This window comes from Salvelinus alpinus, chromosome 15 (genome assembly GCF_045679555.1).
Source record: "Salvelinus alpinus chromosome 15, SLU_Salpinus.1, whole genome shotgun sequence".
Lineage (NCBI taxonomy): Eukaryota > Metazoa > Chordata > Actinopteri > Salmoniformes > Salmonidae > Salvelinus > Salvelinus alpinus.
The window spans coordinates 20,470,969-20,495,614 of record NC_092100.1 but is presented as its reverse complement, the minus strand read 5'-3'; the positions used below and the strand labels follow the sequence as shown (position 1 = coordinate 20,495,614).

General features: G+C 43.4%; 1 protein-coding gene and 1 long non-coding RNA gene across 5 annotated transcripts in view; one reads left to right on the top strand and one right to left on the bottom strand.

Moving 5' to 3' along the window:
* Positions 1–23,648, bottom strand: part of LOC139539672 (tropomyosin alpha-4 chain-like) — a 28,978-nt gene extending 5,330 nt beyond the window's left edge. For 2 of the 4 annotated variants that reach the window (XM_071342839.1, XM_071342841.1), the window contains exons 1-5: positions 23,402–23,648; positions 18,308–18,433; positions 3,483–3,616; positions 1,739–1,856; positions 115–185 (exon numbers count right to left, since the gene is read on the bottom strand). In XM_071342839.1, the coding sequence (XP_071198940.1) occupies positions 115–185; positions 1,739–1,856; positions 3,483–3,616; positions 18,308–18,433; positions 23,402–23,515 (563 nt within the window). In that variant the 5' untranslated portion in view covers positions 23,516–23,648. Of the gene's footprint in view, positions 1–114; positions 186–1,738; positions 1,857–3,482; positions 3,617–13,307; positions 13,862–18,307; positions 18,434–23,401 lie in introns of those variants that run through there. The other 2 variants (XM_071342840.1, XM_071342842.1) reach the window with 2 other exon arrangements.
* LOC139539676 (uncharacterized) lies at positions 3,510–4,795 on the top strand. Its single transcript, XR_011667976.1, has 2 exons — positions 3,510–3,646; positions 3,817–4,795. It is a non-coding gene; the product is annotated as an uncharacterized lncRNA (long non-coding RNA).
* Positions 23,649–24,646: the final 998 nt, after the last annotated feature.

Here is a 24,646-nt window from a genome sequence, read left to right as displayed (position 1 = left end):
AGCATTGGCATCTCAATACTTACATACACAATACTGGAAGGATCTTCACATGTTCATTTCAAGAACCTTTGTTTACCCTCTTATTTTAGTGTAGGAGGCGTGTGCTGCACTTACAGTTCTGAGACCTCGGCCCTCTCCTCAGCTCTCTCCAGTTCTCCCTCAAGGATTACCAGCTTACGGGCTACCTAAGGTAGAGAGATAACCATATTAGTGAAACAGTATGAGTGTGTTAAAACTTCTTATGGCTGCAGTCCCGGTAACGGGACCGATATGACAACAGCCAGTCGAAGTGCAGGGCGCCAAATTCAAAAAACAGAAATCTCATAATTAAAATTCCTCAGACATTCATGTGTCTTATATCATTTTAAAGGTAATCTTGTTGTTAATCCCACCAAAGTGTCCGATTTCAAATAGGCTTTTCAGCGAAAGCACTACAAACGATTATGTTAGGTCACCACAAAACCACAATAATCACAGCCATTTTTTCCAGCTAAAGATAGCTTCACAAAAACCAGAATAGAGATAAAATTAATCACTAACCTTCAATTATTTTCATCAGATGACACTCATAGGACTTCATGTTACACAATACATGCATGTTTTGTTTGATTAAATTCATATTTATATCAAAAAATCTGAGTTTACATTGAGGCGACTAGATTCACTAGTGGCAAAAACATCAAGTGACTTTGCATAGCCACATCGTTTCAACAGAAATACTCATAAATATAGATGATAATACAAGTTATACACATGGAATTATAGATATACCTCTCCTTAATGCAACCGCTGTGGTGTCAGATTACAAAGAAACTTTACGGAAAAAGAAACCCACGCTATAATCTGAGACGGCGCTCAAAAGTAAAACACCACAGCCGCAAAGATGGTGTCAACATAAACAAGAAAATATATGATAAATATTCCCTTACCTTTGATGATCTACATCAGAAAGCACACCAGGAATCCCAGGTCCACAATAAATGTTTGTTTTGTTCGAAAAAATCCGTTATTTTTGTCCAAATACCTTCTTTTGTTAGCACGTCTGGTTTACATATCCAAACGCTAATTCTGGTCAGCGTTATATCGGACAAAAACTTAAAAAAGTGATATTACCGGTCAAAGAAACATTTCAAACTAAGTACAGAATCAATCATTAGGATGTTTTTAACATATAGCTTCAATAAAGTTCCAACCGGAGTATTCTTTCTTGTCTTCGTGAGCAATGGAACGCAAGTGACTACCATGAGTAAAAAGCATGATCAGAAAATGGCTGCTTGATGGACACCTGACTGATTCTGCTATCATTCTCTCCCACAACATCATAGAAGTCTCATTATAATTTCTATTGATGGTTGACATCTAGTGGAACCCCTAGGCAGTGCACAATCGTTCATATCTCAAGGGGATTTCATTAGGGACTCTGGTGAATACATACAAGCTCAGATTTCTGACTTCCTGTTTTGATTTCAACTCAGGATTTTGCTTGCCAATATGAGTTCTCTTAATCTCACAGACATAATTCAAACAGTTTTAGAAACTTTAGAGTGTTTTCTATCCAATACTAATAATAATATGCAAATATTAGCAACTAAGACTGAGGAGCAGGCCGTTTGATATGGGCACCTTTCATCCAAGCTACTCAATACTGCCCCTTCAGCCATAAGAAGTTAAGGGATACTTCTATGAGTGGATTTAACCCCAGACAGAACAAACTCTATGGGACCATGTGAAGTCTCACCTCCTCGTATTTGCGGTCAGCCTCCTCAGCGATGTGTTTGGCCTCCTTTAGCTGCATCTCCTGCATCTCCATCTTCTCCTCGTCCTTGGAGGCCCGGTTCTCGATCACCTTCATGCCTCTGATAGGACAGGACACACAGTAATGTCAGCAACACCCAAGACACAATCAATTTCAAGTATCATTTACACAGCCCACCCAATATGGAGGCACATTGAATGGTTTTACACATTCAAGATGGCTTTCCGAGAAATATCGCTGGTCTGTTGCTAGCAATGGACATGGCATCAAAACCTATAACAATAAAAAAATGTCAAAGCAAGCCGCATGTGCCTGGTACTATCCAATGGAGAATGACATACACAGTGCATTTGGAAAGTATTCAGACCCCTTGACTGTTTCCACATTTTGTTACATTACAGCCTTATTCGAAAACAAGTCGTTTTTTTCTCCCCTCAAACTACACACAATACCCCATCATTTATTTAACTAGGCAAGTCAGTTAAGAACAAATTATTATTTACTATGACAGCCTTGACAAAGCAAAAACAGGTTTAGACATTTTAGCAAATGTATTAAAAATAAACTGGAATATCACATTTACATACGTTTCCGACCCTTTACTCAGTACTTTGTTGAAGCACCTTTGGCAGAGATTACAGTCTCGAGTCTTCTTGGGTATGACACTACAAGCTTGGCACACCTGTATTTGGGGACTTTCTGCCCTTCTTCTCTGCAGATTGGCTGGGGAGTGTTCCTGTACAGCTCTTTTCAGGTCTCTCCAGAGATGTTCGATCGGGTTCAAGTCCGGGCTCTGGCTGGGCCACTCAAGGACATTCAGAGACTTGTCCCAAAGCCACTCCTGCATGGTCTTGGCTGTGTGCATAGGGTTGGTGTCCTTTTGGAAGGTGAACCGTCACCACAGTCTGAGGTCCTGAGCGCTCTGGAGCAGGTTTTCATCAAGGATCTCTCTGTACTTTGCTCCATTAATCTTTCTCTCGATCCTGACTAGTATCCCAGTCTCTGCTGCTGAAAAACATCCCCACAGCATGCGCTGCCACAACCATGTTTCACCGTAGGGACGGTGCCAGGTTTCCTCCAGACGTGACGCTTGGCATTCAGGCTTCATCAGACCAGAGATTCTTGTTTCTCATGGTCAGAGAGTCTTTAGGTGCCTTTTGGCAAACTCCAAGCGGGATGTCACCTGCCTTTTACTGAGGAGTGGCTTCCGTCTGGGCACTCTACTATAAAGGCCTGATTGTGGAGTGCTGCAGAGATGGTTGTCCTTCAGAAATATTCTACTGTGGGACCTTATATATACACAGGTGTGAGCCTTTCCAAATCATGTCCAATCAATTAAATTTACCACAGATGGACTCCAATCTAGTTGTAAAAACATCTGAAGGATGATCAATGGAAAGAGGATGCACCTAAGCTCAATTACAAGTCTCATAGCAAAGTGTCTGAATACTTAAGTAAATAAGGGATTTCTGTTTTTTATTTTTAATACATTTGCAAAAATGTCCAAAAAGCTGTTTTTGCTTTGTCATTATGGGGTATTGTGTGTAGATTGAAGAGGAAAAATATTTATTTAATCCATTTCAGAATAAGGCTGTAACGTAACAAAATGTTGAAAAAGTCAAGGGGTCTGAATACTTTCCGAATGCACTGTAAATATAAATATGCGGTCAAATTAAAAGGTGAAAGATTATAAATACATCCGTTTCTGTGGCTGGCTGGTACTGACCTCTCGCTCTCGTCCGCAGCCTTCTCGGCCTCCTCCAGTTTCTGCAGCGCAGTGGCCAGCCTCTCCTGGGCCCGGTCCAACTCCTCCTCCACCAGCTGGATCCTGCGGTTCAGACCCGCCACATCACTCTCCGCCTGGGAGAAGAGAGGGGGATGAGGTCAAAGGTTAGAAGGGTCACACAAAGGGTCACACTGACACAGTAATGTGTTGTACTAGAAAGCAGCACATCCTGCTAAGAGGATGTTCCCTGGATGGTATCCTCACATGGTCTCTCCTATCATTGCTATGTGGATGACACTCAACTACTTTTCTCCTCCTCCCTTCCGACACCCAGGTGGCAACATGCATCTCTGCGTGCTTGGTAGATATCTCAGCTTAGATGTCGGCCCACCACCTCAAGCTCAACCTTGACAAGAAGGTGCTGCTCTTCATTCCGGAGAAGACCGGCCCGCTCAAAGACCTCTCCATCCAGATTGACAACTCCACAAGCTCCCCCTTGCAGAATGCAGAGAACCTTGGCGTAACCATGGACAACACCCTGTCGTTCTCTGCAAACATCAAAACAGTGACTCGCTCATGTAGGTTCATGCTCTACAACATCCGTAGAGTACGATTCTAGCTCACACAGTAAGTGGCGCAGGTCGTAATCCAGGCACTTGTCATCTCCCGCCTGGGCTACTGCAACTTGCTGTTGGCTGGGCTCCCCGCTTGTTCCATTAAACCCCTGCAACTTATCCAGAACGCTACTGCCCACCTGGTGTTCAACCTTCCCAAGTTCACCCATGTCAACCGCTTCTCCGCACACTGCAAAAATGCCTTTTGTGAACTAACATTCGATCTTGACTTTTTTCCCCTCCCCTTACTACCTTTGACTTTGCTGATAGCTACTTTATTGAGGAAAAATGGACTTACTATGACTGTGGTGTGGTTGTCCCACCTAGTTATCTTAAGATGAATTCACTAACGAACTGTAAGTTGCTCTGGATAAGAGTGTCTGCTAAATGACTCATAATAAATGTAAATGCTAATGTAATGGAAGCCATCATATGGAGGTTAAAGACATCCTCAATCACCTATAACCATGTGTGAGGATCCAATGACAGGGGAATATCCTCTTCATGATCCATTTCCTATAGTCAAATGACCAAATCGCCCTCTAGTGGCCTCATGGGTGGAATGTTATTAATATTTTTCTGAAAGTCCGGTGTTTCTATGTCAAACGGTTTTGTTATATTTCAGTCTTCTGTGAAGTATATAAAGTGTAATTTTGGGATGTAAACTCAAAATGTAATACATTTCAACTCTATATCTGACATGGTACAGTTGCCTTAATTTGTTTCAGTCAATAACCATGTGTGTAAGGTGTATACATTTCTTTCAAAGTAGATTTGTTTAAGATGACCAAGAATCACTCTGTGTGACCCTGATTTAGCCCACTGCAGTAAAAGGTTAAGCCAAGGCAATCTATTTGGCTGAGTTCTTGGATGTAAAATTAGTCATACATTCACAATGTCTAAATGGTTAATAACTAAATTACAAAGTGAATTGGAGACAGATGGAAACATTCAAATGTATAGAAGCCAGAGTCTTTTAAGGTCAGTGGGTTTAATGATGAATGAGCATCGAACAGAACTACTGATTCCATTCACTGAAAAATGTATAGAAGCCAGAGTCTTTTAAGGTCAGTGGGTTTAATGATGAATGAGCATCGAACAGAACTACTGATTCCATTCACTGGAATCCATTTGATTTCATTTAAGACAAAATAAGTGGGTCACATGATGGAATTTTTTTGGGATCCTCTTTACTTGATAAACAATCCAATTCGTAGAAAGCAAACAGAAAATCAAACCTTTATTTCCTCTCTCAGTCCATAAGCATATCCACCTCCCAGGGAGTAGGCCTAATATTTATACACAGATTTCAGACAAATACAATGGAAGCTCTCCAGCCAACTCTGACTCAGGTCTTACTACTACTACTACTCCCACAGTTCAATACAGCACCCACAGGCCTGCCCTTGGCTGACCATGTCCAGACCCAGCTTACACAACTAGGCCTCAGGCCTGGAAGAGAAGCGCTACAGAGATAGAGATGGGGGTTACGGTTGGAAAGTGAGGCATAGAGAGAGCTAACAGAGGACAGAGGAAAAGGGTAATTAGGAGTTATTTGTGCAGAGTGAGTGCCATTCCATTCCATTCTCTCATGGGCTGGATATTTCAGCTCTGCTCTGGGATGGCTGTGGGAGAGACATGGCTTCCTGCTCTGCTCAGGGCCTGGCGGTTAGTCAGCACTCTCCTTTCTATGCCTCTCTTTTGCTTTCTCCCGATCTATCTTTCAGGCCTGACTGACACCCCACCCATCCTCCCCCTTCTCTCTCCCTAGTTAATACAGAAGCATGTGCTTAGAGAGGCAGTAGAGGTGGGCAGGAAATGTCCAAATGACTGATGGATCAACAGCCAGCCAGCTAAAAGTCAATTGAATCCAACGAGACAATGAGCGATTTCTAGACTGGTGCATAAACTGACCACAAAATGAATCATTGTGGATAATACATCACCCCTAACTTATTTATGGGGTTTTATGGACATCAGATCAACTGCCAGACAGTTTGAAAGAAACGAGGCCTGAAAAAACAGATACAGTTATGAGGCAATTGTCTGGAGAAAGCCTCCACACATAAACAAACATCAATTCTATTCATGAGCGCAGGTCAGTTAGGTATGCATGTCTGTATGTGGCTGTGAAACACGTTCTGATACAGACAGGCAGGCAGTTAGCAATAGAGCTACAATAGCTTCCTGAACAATTGAATGGCTGTTGTGTTGACAAAAAATCAGCAGCATAGAAATATTTTTACTAGCGGATTTACCACTAAAACAATGAGCGATAGAGTTGAGGCACTAGTTTATAATGGCTATCTAAATTCAGACATTGATTATCATGTGGGTAAATCTCCCCCCAGACAGTTCTCTGTGTGTTTTAAAGCTTGCTTGTCCATCTACAGATGTAGGATCTTAATTTGATCACCCTGTTGCAGGAGAACTTTTCTGCAATGCAGGACTGTATTTTCTACTGTATTTGAGGTTTAAAAGGATTCAGACAAAAATGTCTATTAATTATAATCTGCATAATAATTTACATTTCCTATTGCTGCAGGATTATTTTCCTGCTATAGCAAACTGGCTCAAATAAAGATCCTACATCTGTATACAGTATGTTCCAAAGGTAATTCATTCAGCCATGTCGAGGGAACCAGGCATTCTTCTTCGAGACGCATGATGATGTAAGGTACTTGCATTCAAAAACTGAAGTCTCTCAGGGTTGGTTGGAAAAGCATTTTGTTGTTAGTTAGATTATTTACTGTGTAGCTGAACTATGGACCAGGCCCATACCATATGGATGGTCGCTAAAGAATAATCTGGAAAAGTACCACAAAGAAAAGTATGCAAATATCATAGCTAATTACCAACTAACTGTCATAACAACTTACAGTCACACCCTATACAGTACATGAGCACATTCCTGTTATTTAGACGAAAATGTAAAGACCCTATTTGAGAGAAAGGAAATGGAGTAGGTTTAAAGGGGAAAAAGGTAGAAAACGGACAGGAAACCAATCCACACTACATCCTGACCTTCCTCCCTCCCCTCTTTCTCTCTCAGTTAGGTCAGGGTCAGAGGAGATCTCTCTCTCTCTCTCTCGTCAAACAGCATTCTCTGGCTGCCTAAGACACACACCTTATATGGTAAAACATACTCGAGAGAATGTTTGTAGTGCAGTGCCAAGAAGACGTTAGAGAGCAAGCACACACACACACACACACACACACACACACTTACTTGCGTATATGCACAATGGCGCACATAGACACACACACAAAGAGAGACACACACACAGAGAAAAAAAATGCTTAAATGAAACCATCTGTGAGAACTAGATTCAGGAAAAGGAAAGACACCAAGCTAAGGAGGTGCTCTGTTAGTGCTTCCTCTCTCACATATAAATAAGAGGATCCAATTATGAATGGAAGATAGGAAATGTCTAGTGAGAAACTCAACAGACTAAAGTTATGCTAATGCAATGTCTATTATTATGTCATGGCATTAAATATATCAACAATAGTGTATAGAATGAAAAGGGTATCAGTAGCTACAAATGTAGGATCATTATTATTATGTAGATAATAATTCATGGACATTTTTTGTTGGGGTTGATTCCTTTTTTCGGAAGGGAAAATCAGATCTGAAATTTCAAAGTGTAAATTACAAACTTCAGAAGCCTTTTAAACTCCTAGCCATTAGCTTCTATATATCTGCTGTACCAGCTGACTGTGTTCTGTTGTATTGAGGCTGTTTGAGGCTAGCTGGCAGCTGATGACACAACAAAGCCCCACTGACACTAATAACCCACTGCCACAGCATCCTTATCAAGCGCCAGCAGCTCACTACAATAGGCTTGATATTCCACCAGCATCTAGAGCGCTAACTCGCTGAATCGCTCACTTTGTCCCCTACTCAGCACAAAGTTCTATCCCCCTCCCTGTGGCCACGCGACCAGCTTTCTTTACGCTGTGAAGACTTTATATCAATACCAGAGCCTTTTCATTGGCCGTGATTATGTAAATGCTGAGCCAAAGATGACAGGGATATACCATTTAGCGATTTACAACAGTGAATTAATAAATGTTCGTATTGATGGCCCCAGCTGGAATCGAACCCAAGACCCTGGCGTCACTAACGCCATTCTCTTATGATCTGAGCTACAAAGAACGAAGGAGGTGAGAGTGAGACTGCATTCATTAGAAAACACATGCCTGTTGTCTCTCTCATCCTGAAGAGTCATAAGCATTGAGAGGGAGGGAGGGCTACTGCACGTCAGGAATCAAATTATTGCTTCATTTGAGGACAGTGGGGTAATGAAGAGCGTAAGGATTGGGTTTCTATGGAAGTGTTCCAGGCTGGAGCTGTGTTATAGTGCTGGTCCAGTCCTGTTGTGATCCCATCTGTTAGCAGAGACTTGACATGCAAAGACAGCCTCATATAACTAGGCGTTTCAGGAGGAGATATGTAAAGGCAGGCTATTAACCATCAGCCACGTGCTTCTAATGCAGTGCCACAAGCCTTTTCAATGCAAATAGGACGCTAAATGAACAGAGTGGTCAACTCCATCGTATTTCAGGCACATTCAGACCCTGTCCCGTTCCTCATCCTTGACTTAAGCCAGCTTCAGAGTGGAGATGGCTCACTGATTTGTTTATGGGTCTGAGAACATGTGCAAAACAAAAGCCCTGTGCTTCAGCAGGGTCTCGGTTGCTAGCCAACACCAGGAAGTAGTGCGGGTATGCAAATAAGGAAGCGAGGGCTCAATTGGGTCTTAGACCGGAGAGTTAAGTACCAGCAGGTAAAGTAAACATTCCGCTTGTGAAACTATTTACTGGTTTATATATTATGGTGACCCCCACAACTCTAAAGCAGTGGACAAGCTTAGGCCTGTCACTATGCGTGGCAGTGGGATCCCTGGTCAACACTGTAAGTACAAGCCAACATCCACTCCCTCAAATACTGTACTTTCAAGTTCCAAGGGAGTGCCCTGTGCCCAATGAATGCCAAAATGTATTACTGTTAAACTTAAATTTGAATAGTCGTGATACTCCCATGGAGAAAGTCCAAAGTTAGATTTTTTCTCTCCAGTGGAACCAGGAAGTAATTCTTTCCATAGCATGCAATGCATCATGGTGCTATTTGTGGCAGGAAACCACTGGCTAATTACCAGACAGGCCAGTCAACAACTCTAGACCTATTTGGCATTCACTACTGTATATTTACGTGGCTGTCAAAAGCATACAGATCTAAGCAATAAAATGTTATTTAAAACTTGGTGAGAGGGATAGACTGCCCAGCTAGCACATTTGGTTACTTGGAAGTTGTGGGAACGTCCGATTTTGGTTTCCCATTGGTTCTGGGAACAAAGCCATAAGTTGCCTGACCAGTAAAACTGAATGTTTTTGGGGCCTCCCGAGTGGCGCAGTGGTCTAAGGCACTGCATCGCAGGGTTTGGCCGGGGGGGCTTTACTTGGCTCATCACGCTCTAGCAACTCCTTGTGGTGGGCCGGGCGCCTGCAGGCTGACCTCGGTCGTCAGTTGAATGGCTTTTCCTCCAACACATTGGCGCGGCTGGCAGGTGTTAAGGAGCACGGTTTGGTGGGCCATGTTTCGGAGCACGCATGACTCGACCTTCGCTTCTCCCAAGCGCATTGGGAAGTTGCAGCGATGTGACAAGATCATAATTGGATATCACGAAATTAGGAAGAAAAGGGGGATAAAATAAAAAAAGATATATATTTTTTTATGTTCTGAGGACGGAAGTGAACATTCAAAGGAAACAAGCACTCATTAAGATCAGGTGTGGCCAACACACTTGAACACACTTAACAAGATAGAGGATAGAGAGAGTTTTGTCGATGCGGAGAACGGATTGTATACATAATTCTTAAAACGTTCTCTGAACGTTACTAAAGTTTTCATGTCAATGGTCTTAACGTTCTGAGAACGGAATGTATGTTTTTATATTCTTAGAACGTTCTCTGAATGTTATTAAAGTTCTCTTGTGGTTTTTATGTAAAGTTTTCTTAACGTTCTCGGAACAATTTGAGAACATGACTTTAAATACAACCATGAGAACACCTGTAGGAAACGTTATGCTGAAGTATGGAAATTCCGACAGACGAACATTGTTTCTTAAGGGTCTAGAACATTACCAAAATTGAAATTAAATGTAACCATGTTTGAACTTTTAGGAAACGTCCTGTTAAAGTAATGAAATACCAAGAAAATAAACATTTTTGTCAAGTTCCTTAAATGTGCTGAGAATGTCCCAAAGCCATGTAACTATCCTGCACCATTCCCAGAAAGTTATGTTAAGGTTTTATGCAAAATAACCATAGGACAACCACGCTCATATGGTTCTCAGAATGTTATGCGCTAGCTGGGTGTGGTCTGCTCTTTACACTTTTATAATAAGTGATTCTAAATATCACATTATTCTATAGAAGTCTTTTGATAAGAAATATTTGCAGCACCAAAGTCAGTAGCCAACTTCACATAGCAACTGGGTTCTCTTTTAGACCCCCCAGATAATCAGGATGTGTCTGTATCACAGGCCTGGGAGAAATGTCCAGCATCTGCTTATCTTCCTGCTGATGTGGGCTGAAGCTGTGGCACAGGAAGTGTCGGAGTGGAGCCGACAGGCAGTATCCTGGCATGTTCCTCAGGGGCAGGGAGTAGAGAGAAGCTGCGTCTAACCACTGATACTGGGTCAGATACCGTTTCATCCCCCTAATGGTTAAGGCTAGGACTGGGGGTAGGGTAATCTGATCCTAGCTCTGTGGTTTGGAGCACTATGGTATATATCAAACCAGAGGCAGTCCCTCCAGGAAGGATCTGGGAGTAAAGCTAGCTCAGCTTGGGATAGATATCTTCCCTCTCCTCTACATGCATAGAATATGGATAATAATCTGAAATAGGCCTAGAACCTCCAACCTAACCTAAATACTGTACATACTGTGAGAACTGTTGATATGAATATATAAAGCCTCAAAGAAGCACATCTTGTTTTTGTGATCAACTTTTTATTTCGTTTTGACATTTTCCTTTTTCAGAGGGGGGTTACAAGTACAAAAACAAACAAAATGCATACAAAGATAACCCTGACCCATTCCCCCTTAGTCCACATACACTCGCCCGCATCCTCCCTCCCCACCCGGAAAGCATGCTTCCCACCCTGAAGAAAGCATGCCTCGCCCACTCCTTCCCTTCCCATCCCACCCAGCAACCAAGGTTGCTTATCAGTTCATCTCCCACCCATCCATCCATCCCCTGAGTCTCCTCTTAGAATCCCGCCTACCACCCCTGTCCAGTGGGCCTGAATGCTAAGAAAGCAACAAAAGTCTAAATAAATATATATTGTATAATTGGTTTGTATGTGTGGGGCTTTAGCTGAGATTGTTCTTTACAACGTCAAGTATTTCTTGATTATCATTCCATGGTGGTTCAACAAAGGCAGAGGGTGTTGTGTGAAGTTAAGTTACGCCTTGCAAGACAAGAATGCCACTTCACTCCAAAATAACATCAAGGCATTCGTTTTAGGCCAATAGTCTCCCTGTTTTAACTATTCAAAAGACGATTCATTACCTCATGAAAGACACAACAATGTTCCCTCTTTTGTGCATCTTGTTCCAATGAAATAGTTTGTTGTGCCAATAAATCACCCTGGTTTGCCCCAATTATTCACACATGGGCCCATACACCCTTGAGGTAGCCACACAAGTGCTCACTCAAGACTCAACCACTTCAAGTCTTTTCATCCTTGAACACAGACTAATGTCTTGAGCTTGAAGGGATAGTTTGGGATTTTGGCATGAAGCCCTTTATCTACTTCCACAGAGTCAGATGAACTTGTGGATACCATTTTTATGTCTCTCCGTGCAGTTTGAAGGGAGTTGCTATCTAGCGTTTGCGATAGCGCAATGACTGGAAGCTTTTGTAAATTACAAACTCCAGAAGCCTTTTTATCTCCTAGCCATTAGCTTCTATATATCTGCTGTACCAGCTGAATGTGTTCTTCCAGTCATAGCGTTAACGTTAGTTATCATTGGTTCGTGAAACTACCTTTAACTTTTTTCATGCTTGAGAGACATAAAAATGGTATTCACGAGTTTATCTGACTCTGGGGAAGTAGATAAATGGCTTCATTGACAAAATCCCAAACTATCCCTTTAAGAGGTACATTAAAATGCTTTGAGGCTGAGAAGACCGACATGATGTAAGGTCTGAGTCTGTGACTGAAGAAACTGTGAATGTAATAGCAGCCAGGTTGCAGACTTGGGGTCAATTCAGGGGATGAAATGAAAATGTATCCCCCACCATGCCTGGTTCTTAAGCTTCTCACAGACCCACTATGGCCTCCCTGCTGTCCAATCATGAGTCAGTACTCATGTCCAATGAGCCCTGAGGTTCTGTCTCTTCTATATGCATCACCATATGTCAGTGAAAGCTTCCTCTCTACAAGGCCTATAGCTGACAACAACTACCAAGAAGCCATTGGCACACATTTACATCCTGGGCCTCTCGTGGAGGACAATGCTATCCATCAAACATCCATTTCACATCCCTCTTTCTTTTGCTTCCTTTGATGGATTGCACTGAAATGAAGGGGAAACCACTCCTTTAGCCAGATCCTCTCATTACCTCACCTCTTGCTGTCTTCCCAATCAAGACCTGACAACTCATTAGGCCCCCCGCAAGTAGCCATGTAATGTTTCTATTGCAAATATGTTTTGATGATTCAGACATATTTCAAAAGCAACAGCATTTGAAATACTTTTTGAACCATACAGCTATTTTACAAGAAACTTAAGTTCGTACTGGCCCTCCAGATTTACCCATTTTTTATACTAACATCTTGTTCCAGCATTAGACTCATACAAACCTAAATTAGGCCTAATTATTAAGTCTAGCCTAGTTACAACTTACTCCTTTATAATGAAAAGGAAATGTCCAAAGAGAGAAAAGGACCATATATTTATATTCCTACTGTAGCACACATCTGATGATTATAGGGCACGCGCTAGGACCTTTAGCAATTCAGCCTTTTTTGGAGACCATTGTGTCTTCACTACCGGCAGATCAATTAATTAACGTGTACTTTCCACACTATTACAGAACGTAACATTATAACAGACGTGGTCATGAAGAGAAGGACAGGTAAGCGACGTTTTTAAAAGGAGTAGACAGAGGGAAAAGATAAGTATTCGATTGTCTCACTTTCTCCCGAAGTTCTCGTTCCCCATCCAGTTCTCTCTGTAAAACCTGGGCTCGGTCTTCTGCATCGTCGGCTTGCTGTTGCAAACACTGGATTTTTCTCTTCACAGCGTCCAAAGAATTCAAACCTGCCATTCTCGTACTATTCGTTAAAAAAATACTTTTGGTTTCGAAAATTGTAATATTGTGCAAAAGTTGCTTTGGTCTATTCAAACAGGATATAATAATAGTATTCAGTCTTTGGAATGGACCGAAATAGCAGAATAGAAATCTTCAAGTGCAGTGCAATAAGAAAAGTTGTATAAGCCAAGACAATAGGTTTTCCAGGTGGTTATTTAGTTCAGACTCAGACTAAGAGTAACTTTTAAAAAATATTAAAATATATACTTTGGAATGAAATATGTATGAACGCATTAGCGAAGCGTTCCAGTTTTGAACGGCAGATAATAAATAAATAAAAGGAAGGAATGATGAGGAAAGTTCCTCCAATACAGAGAAGTTTGAAGTGTGATTCAGATGAGGTCACAGTTTTAGGATAGGCGGGGCGTTCCCGTTCTGCGGGATTCTTGCGGGTGTAGGCAAAGGGGACTTTCAATGAACAGCTTCAATGGCAAGAAATCAATCCATTTTGTAGCCTATAAAGAGTATTATGTACGTTAACAGTTGCCAATGCCATGGTAAATAATGTATGTTCTTCAAATTCAGGGCTTCAATTTAGTCACCAAAGACAGGGAAAACAGGAAATCCAGTCCAGCAAAAATGAGGCAAAAATGTGACACTTAAGTGCCTATAAGTAGCTCTTCTCTCTGGTTTGATATGGAAAATTCATACTTGAACTTTAAGAGATTATTCTGAACAATATTCGTAACAGTTCATTCTTATGATCTATTACAGTGTACAAAAATTCCAGGTTTTATCAACATTTGTCAAATCAAAGTCTAAAGCATTTGATTTTAGGCTAAATGTTGTGGTGTTTTTGTGTAGCTCTGGAGACTCATTTGTTTGGTTACTGTAACTTGATTGTTGAATACCTCATCAATATGTGTGTGGGTAGCAATACACAAAACAATTCACATGATTCAGTTGTCTCCATACTCCAGCAAGCAGACGGAATCAGCAGGTTTTGATTTATGGTGTCTCGGGTGAGTGTCTTGTGGAAATGTGGTTGGTACAGCTTCAGCTCCAGCTCTATGAATGCCTATGTGAATTCCCCACCGGAAAAGCTTGGAGCATTTATTTCATTAGACACTGGAGTGTGGGCCTATCTGTTTGCTTTAGCTGCATTCTTGACATTCCAGAACTGCTGCTCGGCCCTGCTGCTCCACAGCCCTTTTCAACCCGTATTCACTACAGCCCATTCTCTAAGGTTACCATGCCCCACAGACACAAAGGACATACCACACGCTTCAGGTTGGAGTTCCCCCTAGGCACTGATCTAGGACCAGCTTAACCTCCCTAAAATCCTGATGTTAAATCATTAGCTGGGAAAATTGACCTTAGACCAGTGTCTAGGGGCAGCCTCACCATACTATTCATTTACAATGCCCCACAGACACAGGCTAACACTAGTAATCAGCTGTTGTCTGGCTTATAGGGCAGTTATTCTCTGCCTACTCATCTGATTTGGCTGTGTTAATTCAGATGTGTAATGAGTTGACCATTGCCTCTAATAAATGACATGTGGCGGAGTGTTCAGGAGCATGTTTTCATGGGAAGCCTGGTCTAAATTCCCCAGAGCTGCCATGTCAGTCCTGCCTTCCTGGGCCTGATCAGCCACTTCCTCTCTCTCTGTCTTTCTCTCTCCCTGTGCAAGACAACAGTGAGTTTCTCTGGGATATCCGGAATCCCAAACAATACGGTCTCCTTGTTGAAGTTGGGGCACACACGGCTCAGATAATCTGACTGTTGTTTTATCTACAAACCGCTATCTCTTACGTTAGAGAATTTTTTAAAGTGTTACAGGAACTGTATTGTTACTGCTAATTGTTTTCTTGCATAGATTGTTTATTGTATAAATATTGGTGCTCATTCTTTCTTTCTGTCTGCTTGCAGATCTCAGACACCAGGCCTACTGTGTTTGGGAAAATGAAAAAGTGGGTCTGGTGTGAGAGATAATATCTCATAATGACAGCAGGATAACATCATTCTAGCCACAGGCAAAACAGACACTGCCTTTCTTTGACGAACAGTCGTTCAGAGAGCACATAACTAATATCAAAAACTGCCTTTCCTCTCATGAAAAGTTGGTGAATTTCTACATTTGAATAGATCATCTTATTAGATCATCAGATTGTGGATATTGAAAAACAACAATATGGGCTTATTCATATTCAACATCAAAAATATCCATCAAAAGTATGACAAGCACACACTTGATCCTCTTTGAAATGAAGCCTAAGCCTGTATTTAAATTGAACCTTTGTTTAACTAGGCAAGTCAGTTAAGAACAAATTCTTATTTACAATGACAGCCTACCCCGGCCAAACCCAAACCCGGGCAACAGTGGGCCAATTGTGCGCCGCCCTATGGAACTCCCAATCACAGCCGGTTGTGATACAGCCTGGAATCAAACCAGGGTCTGTAGTGATGCCTCTAGCACTGAGATGCAGTGTATTAGACCGCTGCGCCACTCGGGAGCCCAAATCAAAATGGCACATCATGGTAAGCCTACACATCACAAAGACCTCATTTGAGGTGTTTCTAAAATCCCTTAAAGGCAAAATGATTGGTGGAAAAAACAATTGGAGCCATTTCCCTGTTTGACTGCTAAGTTTTATGGTTATTATGCCACATACTGTGGTACTCTATGGGAATGAATGAAATTGTGCAGTATTTCAATCAAATGTTTCAAGGACAAAATGACATCTATTTAAGTATTTTTGTTGTTGTATTGGAGACAGTAACATTAGTAATCTAAAAAATTTACTTTTAAGAACATTTTTGCTCACTTAATATAATTTAAAAGTATGCAATAGGGTGTGTGTAATATAATACATGCAAAAACAAATGTAGACATGAATAAATTAATTTCTATAACTTCCAAAATATTTTTTACAACGGTGGAAGAGTGCCAAGATGGAGGCATGGTGGTTTCAACACATCGCCCCCTATCAGTCATCTAGTGTATATATAAATCATTGATCCCAACAGGTGGAACCATTCCACTAATGCTTAATATTGTAAAGGAGCTGATCACGGACTACAGGAAACGGAGGGGCAAGCACGCCCCCATCCATATCGATCGGGCTGTAGTGGAGCGGGTCGATAGCTTTGAGTTCCTCGATGTCTACATCACTAACAAATTAACATGGTCCACACACACCAACACAGTTGTGAAGAGGGCACGATAGCACCTCTTCACCCTCAGGAGGCTGAAATTATTTGGCATGAGCCCTCAAGTTCTACAGCTGCACCATTGAGAGTATCTTGACTGACTGCATCACCGCTTGGTACGGCAACTGTAAGGCCATACAGAGGGTGGTGAGTACGGCCCAATACATCATGGGGGGCCAAGCTCCCTGCCATCCAGGACCTCTATACCTGATGGTGTCAGAAAAAGGCCCCAAAAATTGTCAGAATCCAGCCACCCAAGACATAGGCTGTTCTCTCTGCTACCGCACGTCAAGTAGCACCAGTGCTGCAAAGTCTGGAACCAACAGGAGCCTGAACAACTTCTACCCCCAAGCCATAAGACTGCTAAACACTGAGCAAATTTTAGGTCTTGTGAGCGGAATTTGTTTTTAAACTTCCGGCAAGTGTTTACAGTGAACACTGAGGATGTACCCTTGCCGTTTTAGACAGTAGCCAATTGGCTATTCTGGCTATTTGAGCATAATGTAGGCCTACCAACAAAACCAATGCAGCAAATCCCATAACATTTTCACGTGGAAATATATTTTGATTTCTATGATATACAGTGCATTTGGGAAGTATTCAGACCCCTTTACTTTCTCCACATTTTGTTACGTTACAGCCTTATTCTAAAATGGATTAAATAAATATTTTTATCTACACACAATACCCCATCATGCCGAAGCGAAAACAGGTTTTTAGAAATGTTTGCAAATCAGGCCTCCATGGTCGAATTGCTGCAAAGAAACAACTACTAAGGGACACCAATAAGAAGAGGAGACTTGCTTTGGCCAAGAAACACGAGCAATGGACATTAGACCGGTGGAAATTTGTCCTTTGGGCTGGAGTCCAAATGAGATATTTTTGGTTCCAACCGCCATGTTTTTGTGAGACGCGGTGTGGATGAACGGATGATCTCTGCATGTGTATTTCCCACCGTAAAGCATGGAGGAGGTGTTATGGTGTGGGGGTGCTTTGCTGGTGACACTGTCTGTGATTTATTTAGTATTCAAGGAACACTTAACCAGTATGACTACCACAGCATTCTGCAGCGATACGCCATCCCATCTGGTTTGGGCTTAGTGGGACTATCATTTGTTTTTTAACAGGACAATGACCCAACAGACCTCCAGGCTGTGTAAGGGCTATTTTACCAAGAAGAAGAGTGATGGAGTGTTGCGTCAGATGACCTGGCCACCACAATCCCCCGACCTCAAACAAATTGAGATGGTTTGGGATGAGTCGGACCGCAGGGTGAAGGAAAAGCAGCCAGCAAGTGCTCAGCATGTGTGGGAACTCCTTCAAGACTGTTGGAAAATCATTCCAGGTGAAGCTGGTTGAGAGAATGCCAAGAGTGTACAAAGCTGTCATCAAGGTAAAGGGTGGCTATTTGAAGAATCTCAAATACTTTTTTGGTTACTACATGATTCCATATGTGTTATTTCATAGTTTTGACGTCTTCACTATTATTCTACAATGTAGAAAATAGTAAAAAATAAATAAAAACCCTTGAATGAGTAGGTGTTCTAAAACTTTTGACTGATAGTGTACTTAACCCACGCCCCCAACCTCCTCCTAGTCCCCTTCCTCCAATCACCACCCAGTGGGTGTGTGATAGGGGCTCTACCCAGGGTGCTTTGCTGCCCACTCACGTCTGCGGCGGTCTTCTCAGACTGTTCCAGTTTCTCCTTGGCGTCTTTGAGGGACTCAGAGTATTTGTCCAGCTCGTCTTCAGTCCCCTTCAGGTTCTTCTGCAGGCTCAGCACCTCGTCTTCCAGCTAGAGCAGGACAGATGTTTGTTAGTTAATAGTACACACAGTTAGCTCTCTCTCTCTCTCACTCACCCACCCACCCACTCTCACACACACAAACATTCACATACATACATATTAGCTCTCCTGCATGCACACACGCACAAACATTGGTGTCTTTTCTTCTTTCAGTATATTAGCCTACTCATCTTGCTTTCTTATATTTCTATTATGATAACTCTTATTATATCACCTTTTTATCAAAGTTAAAGGATAAAGTCTTGAAGGAATCTTCACATCAACTTAAGGTTTTTAGTATCAAGTTTCCATCATATGTTGCCGTTCTTGTTTATCTTCTTTAATGAATTAATAAAATGTGAGATTGTGTTTCCAAATTTCTATAAGAAAATATGTTGGTATGGGTAGGAATGTGTATGCTTTGTTCAGTTCTGTCCTTCAGCTACACATCTAGCTGTATCTGTAACGTCTGCTTCCAACTCACACCCTCAAACACGTAGATCCCCTGAACGCAGCTCACTTTCCAGCCCACTTTCCAGCTCACACTCTCAAACACCTAGATCCCCTGAACGCAGCTCACTCTCCAGATCCCAATCACCTGAATTCTAATCACCTGTTCACACACCTGTATGTCATTATCACACACTATTTAGTTCAGTTCTTTGCACCCCATCACTGTGAGGTATTGTTTGGTTTGTGACACGTCTTTCCCCACGATTTACGCCTCACGTGTATGAGAGTTTTTGCCTGCCTCACTAATGACGCCTTTTGCCTATTCCCTGCCTGTACTTTACCCAACGGCTACAGGACCACCATCGCTATGTCAAGGCTGAGAAGAGTGCCTTTCACGTTACCACAGTAACCTTCCTAGGGTTCGTGCTGACACCAGGAGGGGTCAACATGGACGAAGGCAAAGTCACGGCTGTGCTTAATTGGCCCAAATCTACCACTGTAAAGGAACTACAACGTCTCCTAGGATTCTCCAACTACTACTGTCGGTTCATTCTGGAACTGCAGCAGCACAACCGCTCCTCTCTCAGCTCTCACCAGTCAAAACCCGTACCCTCCAATGGACCGACACCGCCCTTACTGCATTTGAGACCTTGAAATGCCTCTTCACCTCTGCACCCATTCTTAGGCAGCCAGATCCTACCCTGCCTTTTGTTCTGGAGGTGGATGCATCTGAGGTTGGTGTGGGAACGGTTCTCTCTCAGCGAGTCGGGACACCTCCCAAATTACACCCATGTGGCTTCTTTTCCAAGAAACTGTCACCCGCTGAGAGGAACTATGTCAGGAACCTAGAGCTCCTCGCCATTAAGCTGGCTATTGAAGAGTGGCGCCACTTGTTAGAGGGAGCTCATCACCCATTCCTTGTCCTCACTGCCCACTGAAATTTGGAGTACTTAAGAAGTGCTAAGAGTCTCAACCCCAGACATGCTCGCTGGGCACTCTTCTTCAACTTCACCGTCACCTATCTGCCCAGCAAGACAAATGTGAAGGCTGATTCCTTATCCCGTCTATTTGACACCCCTTCCTCTAACCCAGCTCCCGAGCCCATCCTGCCTCCATCTTGTGTCGTGGGACCCATACAGTGGGAAATCCAAGCAGCCGTCCAGGAGGCCCTATGCCATGACCCAGCACCTCCCAACACCCCTGCAGGCAAGACATATGTTCCTGCATCTGTCAGACTCCAACTAATGCAGTGGTGCCATACATAGCTGAGTTCTGGCCATCCCAAAATCACGCATCCCACGGAGCTACTGACACGCAAATTCTGGTGGTCATCCCTAACAGCCGACGTCCGAGATTACGTTCTTTCCTGTCCCGTCTGTGCTTGGGCAAAGTGCCCTTGCCAACTACCTACCGGTAAGCTCGAGCCTTTACCTACACCACAGACCATGGTCCCATATCGCCATGGATTTCCTCACGAATCTGCCGGACTCTTCGGGCTTCACAACTATTTTAGTTGTAGTGGAACGGTTCTCCAAGATGTGCTCACTCATCCCCCTTCCGCATCTACCTAATGCCATGGAAATGGCTGAGTGCATGTTCCAACAGGTGTTTTCGTCTGTATGGGATCTTGGAAGACATCGTTTCGGATCGGGGAACCCAGTTCGTCTCCAGGGTGTGGCAAGCCTTCTGCGATCGACTGGGGGTCTCCATCAGCCTATCCTCCGGATACCATCCCCATACCAACGGGCAGACGGAATGCCTGAATCAGGAAATAGGGAAGTACCTTCGTCAACACTGCACACACCAACCATACGAGTGGAGTTGCTTTCTAGCCTGGGCTGAATACGCACAGAACTCCCTGGTGCATTCCTCACTCCATCTCACTCCTTTTCAGTGTGTCCTTGGATACCAACCCCCCCATGTTCCCATGGGAGACAGAGCCCGGAACTGCCTGCCGTCGATGAGAGGTTTCAACGGCGCAAGCAGGTTTGGGAGACTGCACATCGGCACCGCCACCAAGCTTCCATCTCCCAGAAACGGTTCTCTGACCGGTGTCGCCGACCTACTCCACTCTTCCACCCTGAGCAACGTGTGGCTCTCTACCCGTGACATCTGGCTTCGTGACCCCTGCAAAAATTTCAGTCCCTGGTTCATTGGTCCTTTTAAAATAACACACCGCATCAATCCTGTCACCTACCGTCTCCAGTTGCCCCGCCATTACCGGATCTCCTCATCCTTCCATGTGTCCCTTCTCAAGCCTGTGAGGTACAGCCCTCTCCATCCTCCTGTGGCGCACCCCCGCCGTTTGACGTCGGCGGTGCACCGGCTTATTCCGTCCGAACCCTCCTTGACTCCAAGCGCCTGGGTGGTCGCATCCACTACCTGATGGCTTGGGAGGGGTACGGACCCGAAGAACGGTCCAGGGTCACTCGCCCAGGACATCCTCAACCCGGCCATGATCCTGGCTTTCCACCGTAATCGTCCTGACCGCCCAGCTTGAGGCCCGTGGAGGGGTGGGTGGGGTACAGTAACGTCTGCTTCCAACTCACACCCTCAAACACATAGATCCCCTGAACGCAGCTCACTTTCCAGATCCCAATCACCTGAATTCTAATCACCTGTTCACACACCTGTATTTCATTAACACACATTATTTAGTTCAGTTCTTTGCACCCCATCACTGAGGTTTGTTTTGTGACATGTATTTCAGAGCACTGTTTTTCCCGCGATTTACTCCTCCCGTGTATGAGTTTTTGCCTGCCTCACTAACGACGCCTTTTGCATATTCCCTGCCTGTACTTTAGCCTATGGATTTCCTGTTATCTACCTATTGCCTGACCTCCCGGGCTACGTTACTAGCCTTTTCCCTGCCTGTGTATGGCCTGCCCCTGGACCCAGCTACCTGCCTCCACCTGTGGTCCTTTTCAATAAACACCTGCGCCCTTTGCTTGAAACCAGCTCCCTGTCTCCCATCGTGTTTATTACAGTATCAAATTCCTCAGACTCAAATAAAAGAGAGTTTACATTTACCAGAAGCTTTAATAACTTGTTTGTGTTCAGTGGGCTTTACAGGACCAATGTGTCTACCCAGAATCCATCTTGATATTCAGGGGACCTATTTAGCAGCCCCCCTATGGGTACCAATGTTACACCTCTATGATTTGATGGTAAAACATCAGAGAAATGAATGCCTATAAAATTATAACTCCGCAGATGGATTGATAATCTGCTCAAAGCAACAGTGATGAGATGATAAATCTACAATGTGCATGGTGACTTCCCTCAGGGTGTTGAAAGTGGATTTCAGTTTTTGTCAGAACAAAGTGCTAGCATGCAGAGCCTGCACACACACTGGGGGCTAAGTAGTAATCAGAGTTCCCCTCTGTGCCTTTGGGGCTCTGAAGTGCTGATAATCCCGCTGGATTCCACATGGCCGATCTATTGTTTAAAAATACAGCTGCTATCCTTGGTTGACTGTGTTCTCTCAGGCAATGGAGACGCATGTCAGGCACTTGGATGGACGCCCTTGGTCTACCAGTGGTCCTCAGCCAGGCTCCTCTGCTACAGCTATACCTCTCCAGAGCCCCATCACGAACCTCCAAACTCGGGGTGAATAGGATCTGGGGCCTGGGTCTATCTCTGTGGAATTGTAGGACCACAACCACCACTGGGCTTATCCTGATTTGGGCTGAGCCTTGTCAACAGACCATCAAGACGATGCTGCATCCAGCACCTATTTGTTCTTTTTTAAATACATTTTTTTCAGTTGGCATCAGTTTAGTCCAAGCCTGGGGGATAAAGTACTCAGATCATCATTAATCTTTGGACTATGTAACGAAAGGCATAATCGGAGGTTATACTCTGTTTAAGCTGTGTTTTATTGCTCTTGTCAAGTCCCAGTGGTACTGTGTGTTGTCCATTGAAGGAGCTGTCATCCTGTCCTCTTTCCCTCCCAAGGCTGCTGTGGGCTGTTGGTAAGGAATCTTTCCTCATAGGTCAGCGTCATCTTTCATGAGTCATTTGTTGATTTAACCCAACCTAAACACTTTTACACTGAGCTGTGCTCTGGTCAGCTGCAGACATTACAGGCATATGCACACTGGATTCACTTTGATTCTTTCAACTTTGATTGACTTGGTCTCACATCTATTACAATTCCCTAACAATACATTTGCTAACACTGTAAATCTTTGATTTTGTTCCACACTTTAATCAAACATATTTGCATTGGATTAATTCAATAAACTGTGACGTGTTTACCAATAATTTTCTCCGAATTACAACTGGTATGGAACAAATGTTTAGATTGGCTTACAGAGTGTAGAGCAGTATGAGACATCAGAGCCCGTACATGGTTTGAATTTAAGCATCGTCATCCAACTCGGATATCTCTTGTGATGTCCCTTTATGAACATAGCTTTTGATTAAATCCTGCACTTTATCCTTCTGTAGCTAAGTGCCAATTTACTGTGTCAACTGAGTGATGTTTCATAGATCCATCTGCATGTCTCTTTCTCAACTCACCTGCTTGCACTTGTCCTCTGCTGCCTTCTTGTCGGTCTCAGCCTGCTCTGCGCGGTCGATGGCGTTCTCCTTGTCCAGCTTCAGCATCTGCATCTTCTTCTTGATGGCCTCCATAGTGCCTGATTAGAGTGCGCTCACTGAGAAGAGAAATGTAGCTGAGAAAGTTGTGTTACCCCTGTAGTTTGAGATAGAGCCTGTACTATGCAGTAATGGAGCGACTACTAGATCCCGAGTCCACAAGTCAGAGGGCTAGAGAAACAGACAGAGGTAGAGAAAGAGGGAGAGCAACGGATTGAGAGACAGAGGTTGCAAGTGCAGCACAGAGGGATGCAGACTTGAGCCTAGGGCTGCTGTCAATGCTTTAAACTCCCAACCAAACCTAAGTGTAGTCTCCGATGCTTCCCTCTCCCTTCCTCCCTCCCTCCATCCCTCCACGCACCACTCTGCCCCCCTCACCAAACATCCACCCACCCACCCACCACCCAATCAAACCACTCATACGAGGCCTTTCTAAGGAATGGCTTGGACCACTGTAAACACTCACTTACACAGCAGCTCTCAGCCAATCTCCTTATTTGGGTTGCTATGTTTTCACAGAAAAAAGACAGATCAGACAGGAGAGAGAAACACAGGGCCTAATTCGACATTTAACCCTGTGGATGGAAGAGTTGGCATATGACGCTTAATACACCTCTTGTCCTGCTCAAGAATAGGTTTGGCTCTGGTATGGGTAAGCCATAGAGAGAGAGATAGAGTTAACAAGTTGTGATTGCTTGGTGAAGATGTCTGTGGTCTGTTGTTGGACGGTCCGTCCAAGTCACTAATAAAGAATGCTTAGCAGCTCCACATACAACAGAGGACAGATAATGAGTTTACATTGAAGTTTCCCCTCACCAGCTGATATTAGTTGGAATGCCAAGGTTTTGAGGTTGGGATGAGGGGATCAGATGTCCTGTTGATGGGAGAGAATGGAGAATAATGTCTGCCATTGAAATAGGAAGATATACGCAAATAAATATGATTCTTATTATTGATTGACATACATCTAATGTACTGGAGTATTAAACATATTGAATAATTCAGCATTCTGCAACCAAACACCATTCTCTGAAAGATACTGTTTTGCTTTGATTTCTGCACACCTGAAATTTGAGTTTGAGTCACAGAGAACTGTGGAGAGGTTTTGTCTTATAGGGTGTGGAAAGATGTGCAGGAGGTAGGGGTGTCCCCCCTAAACCTGGACCC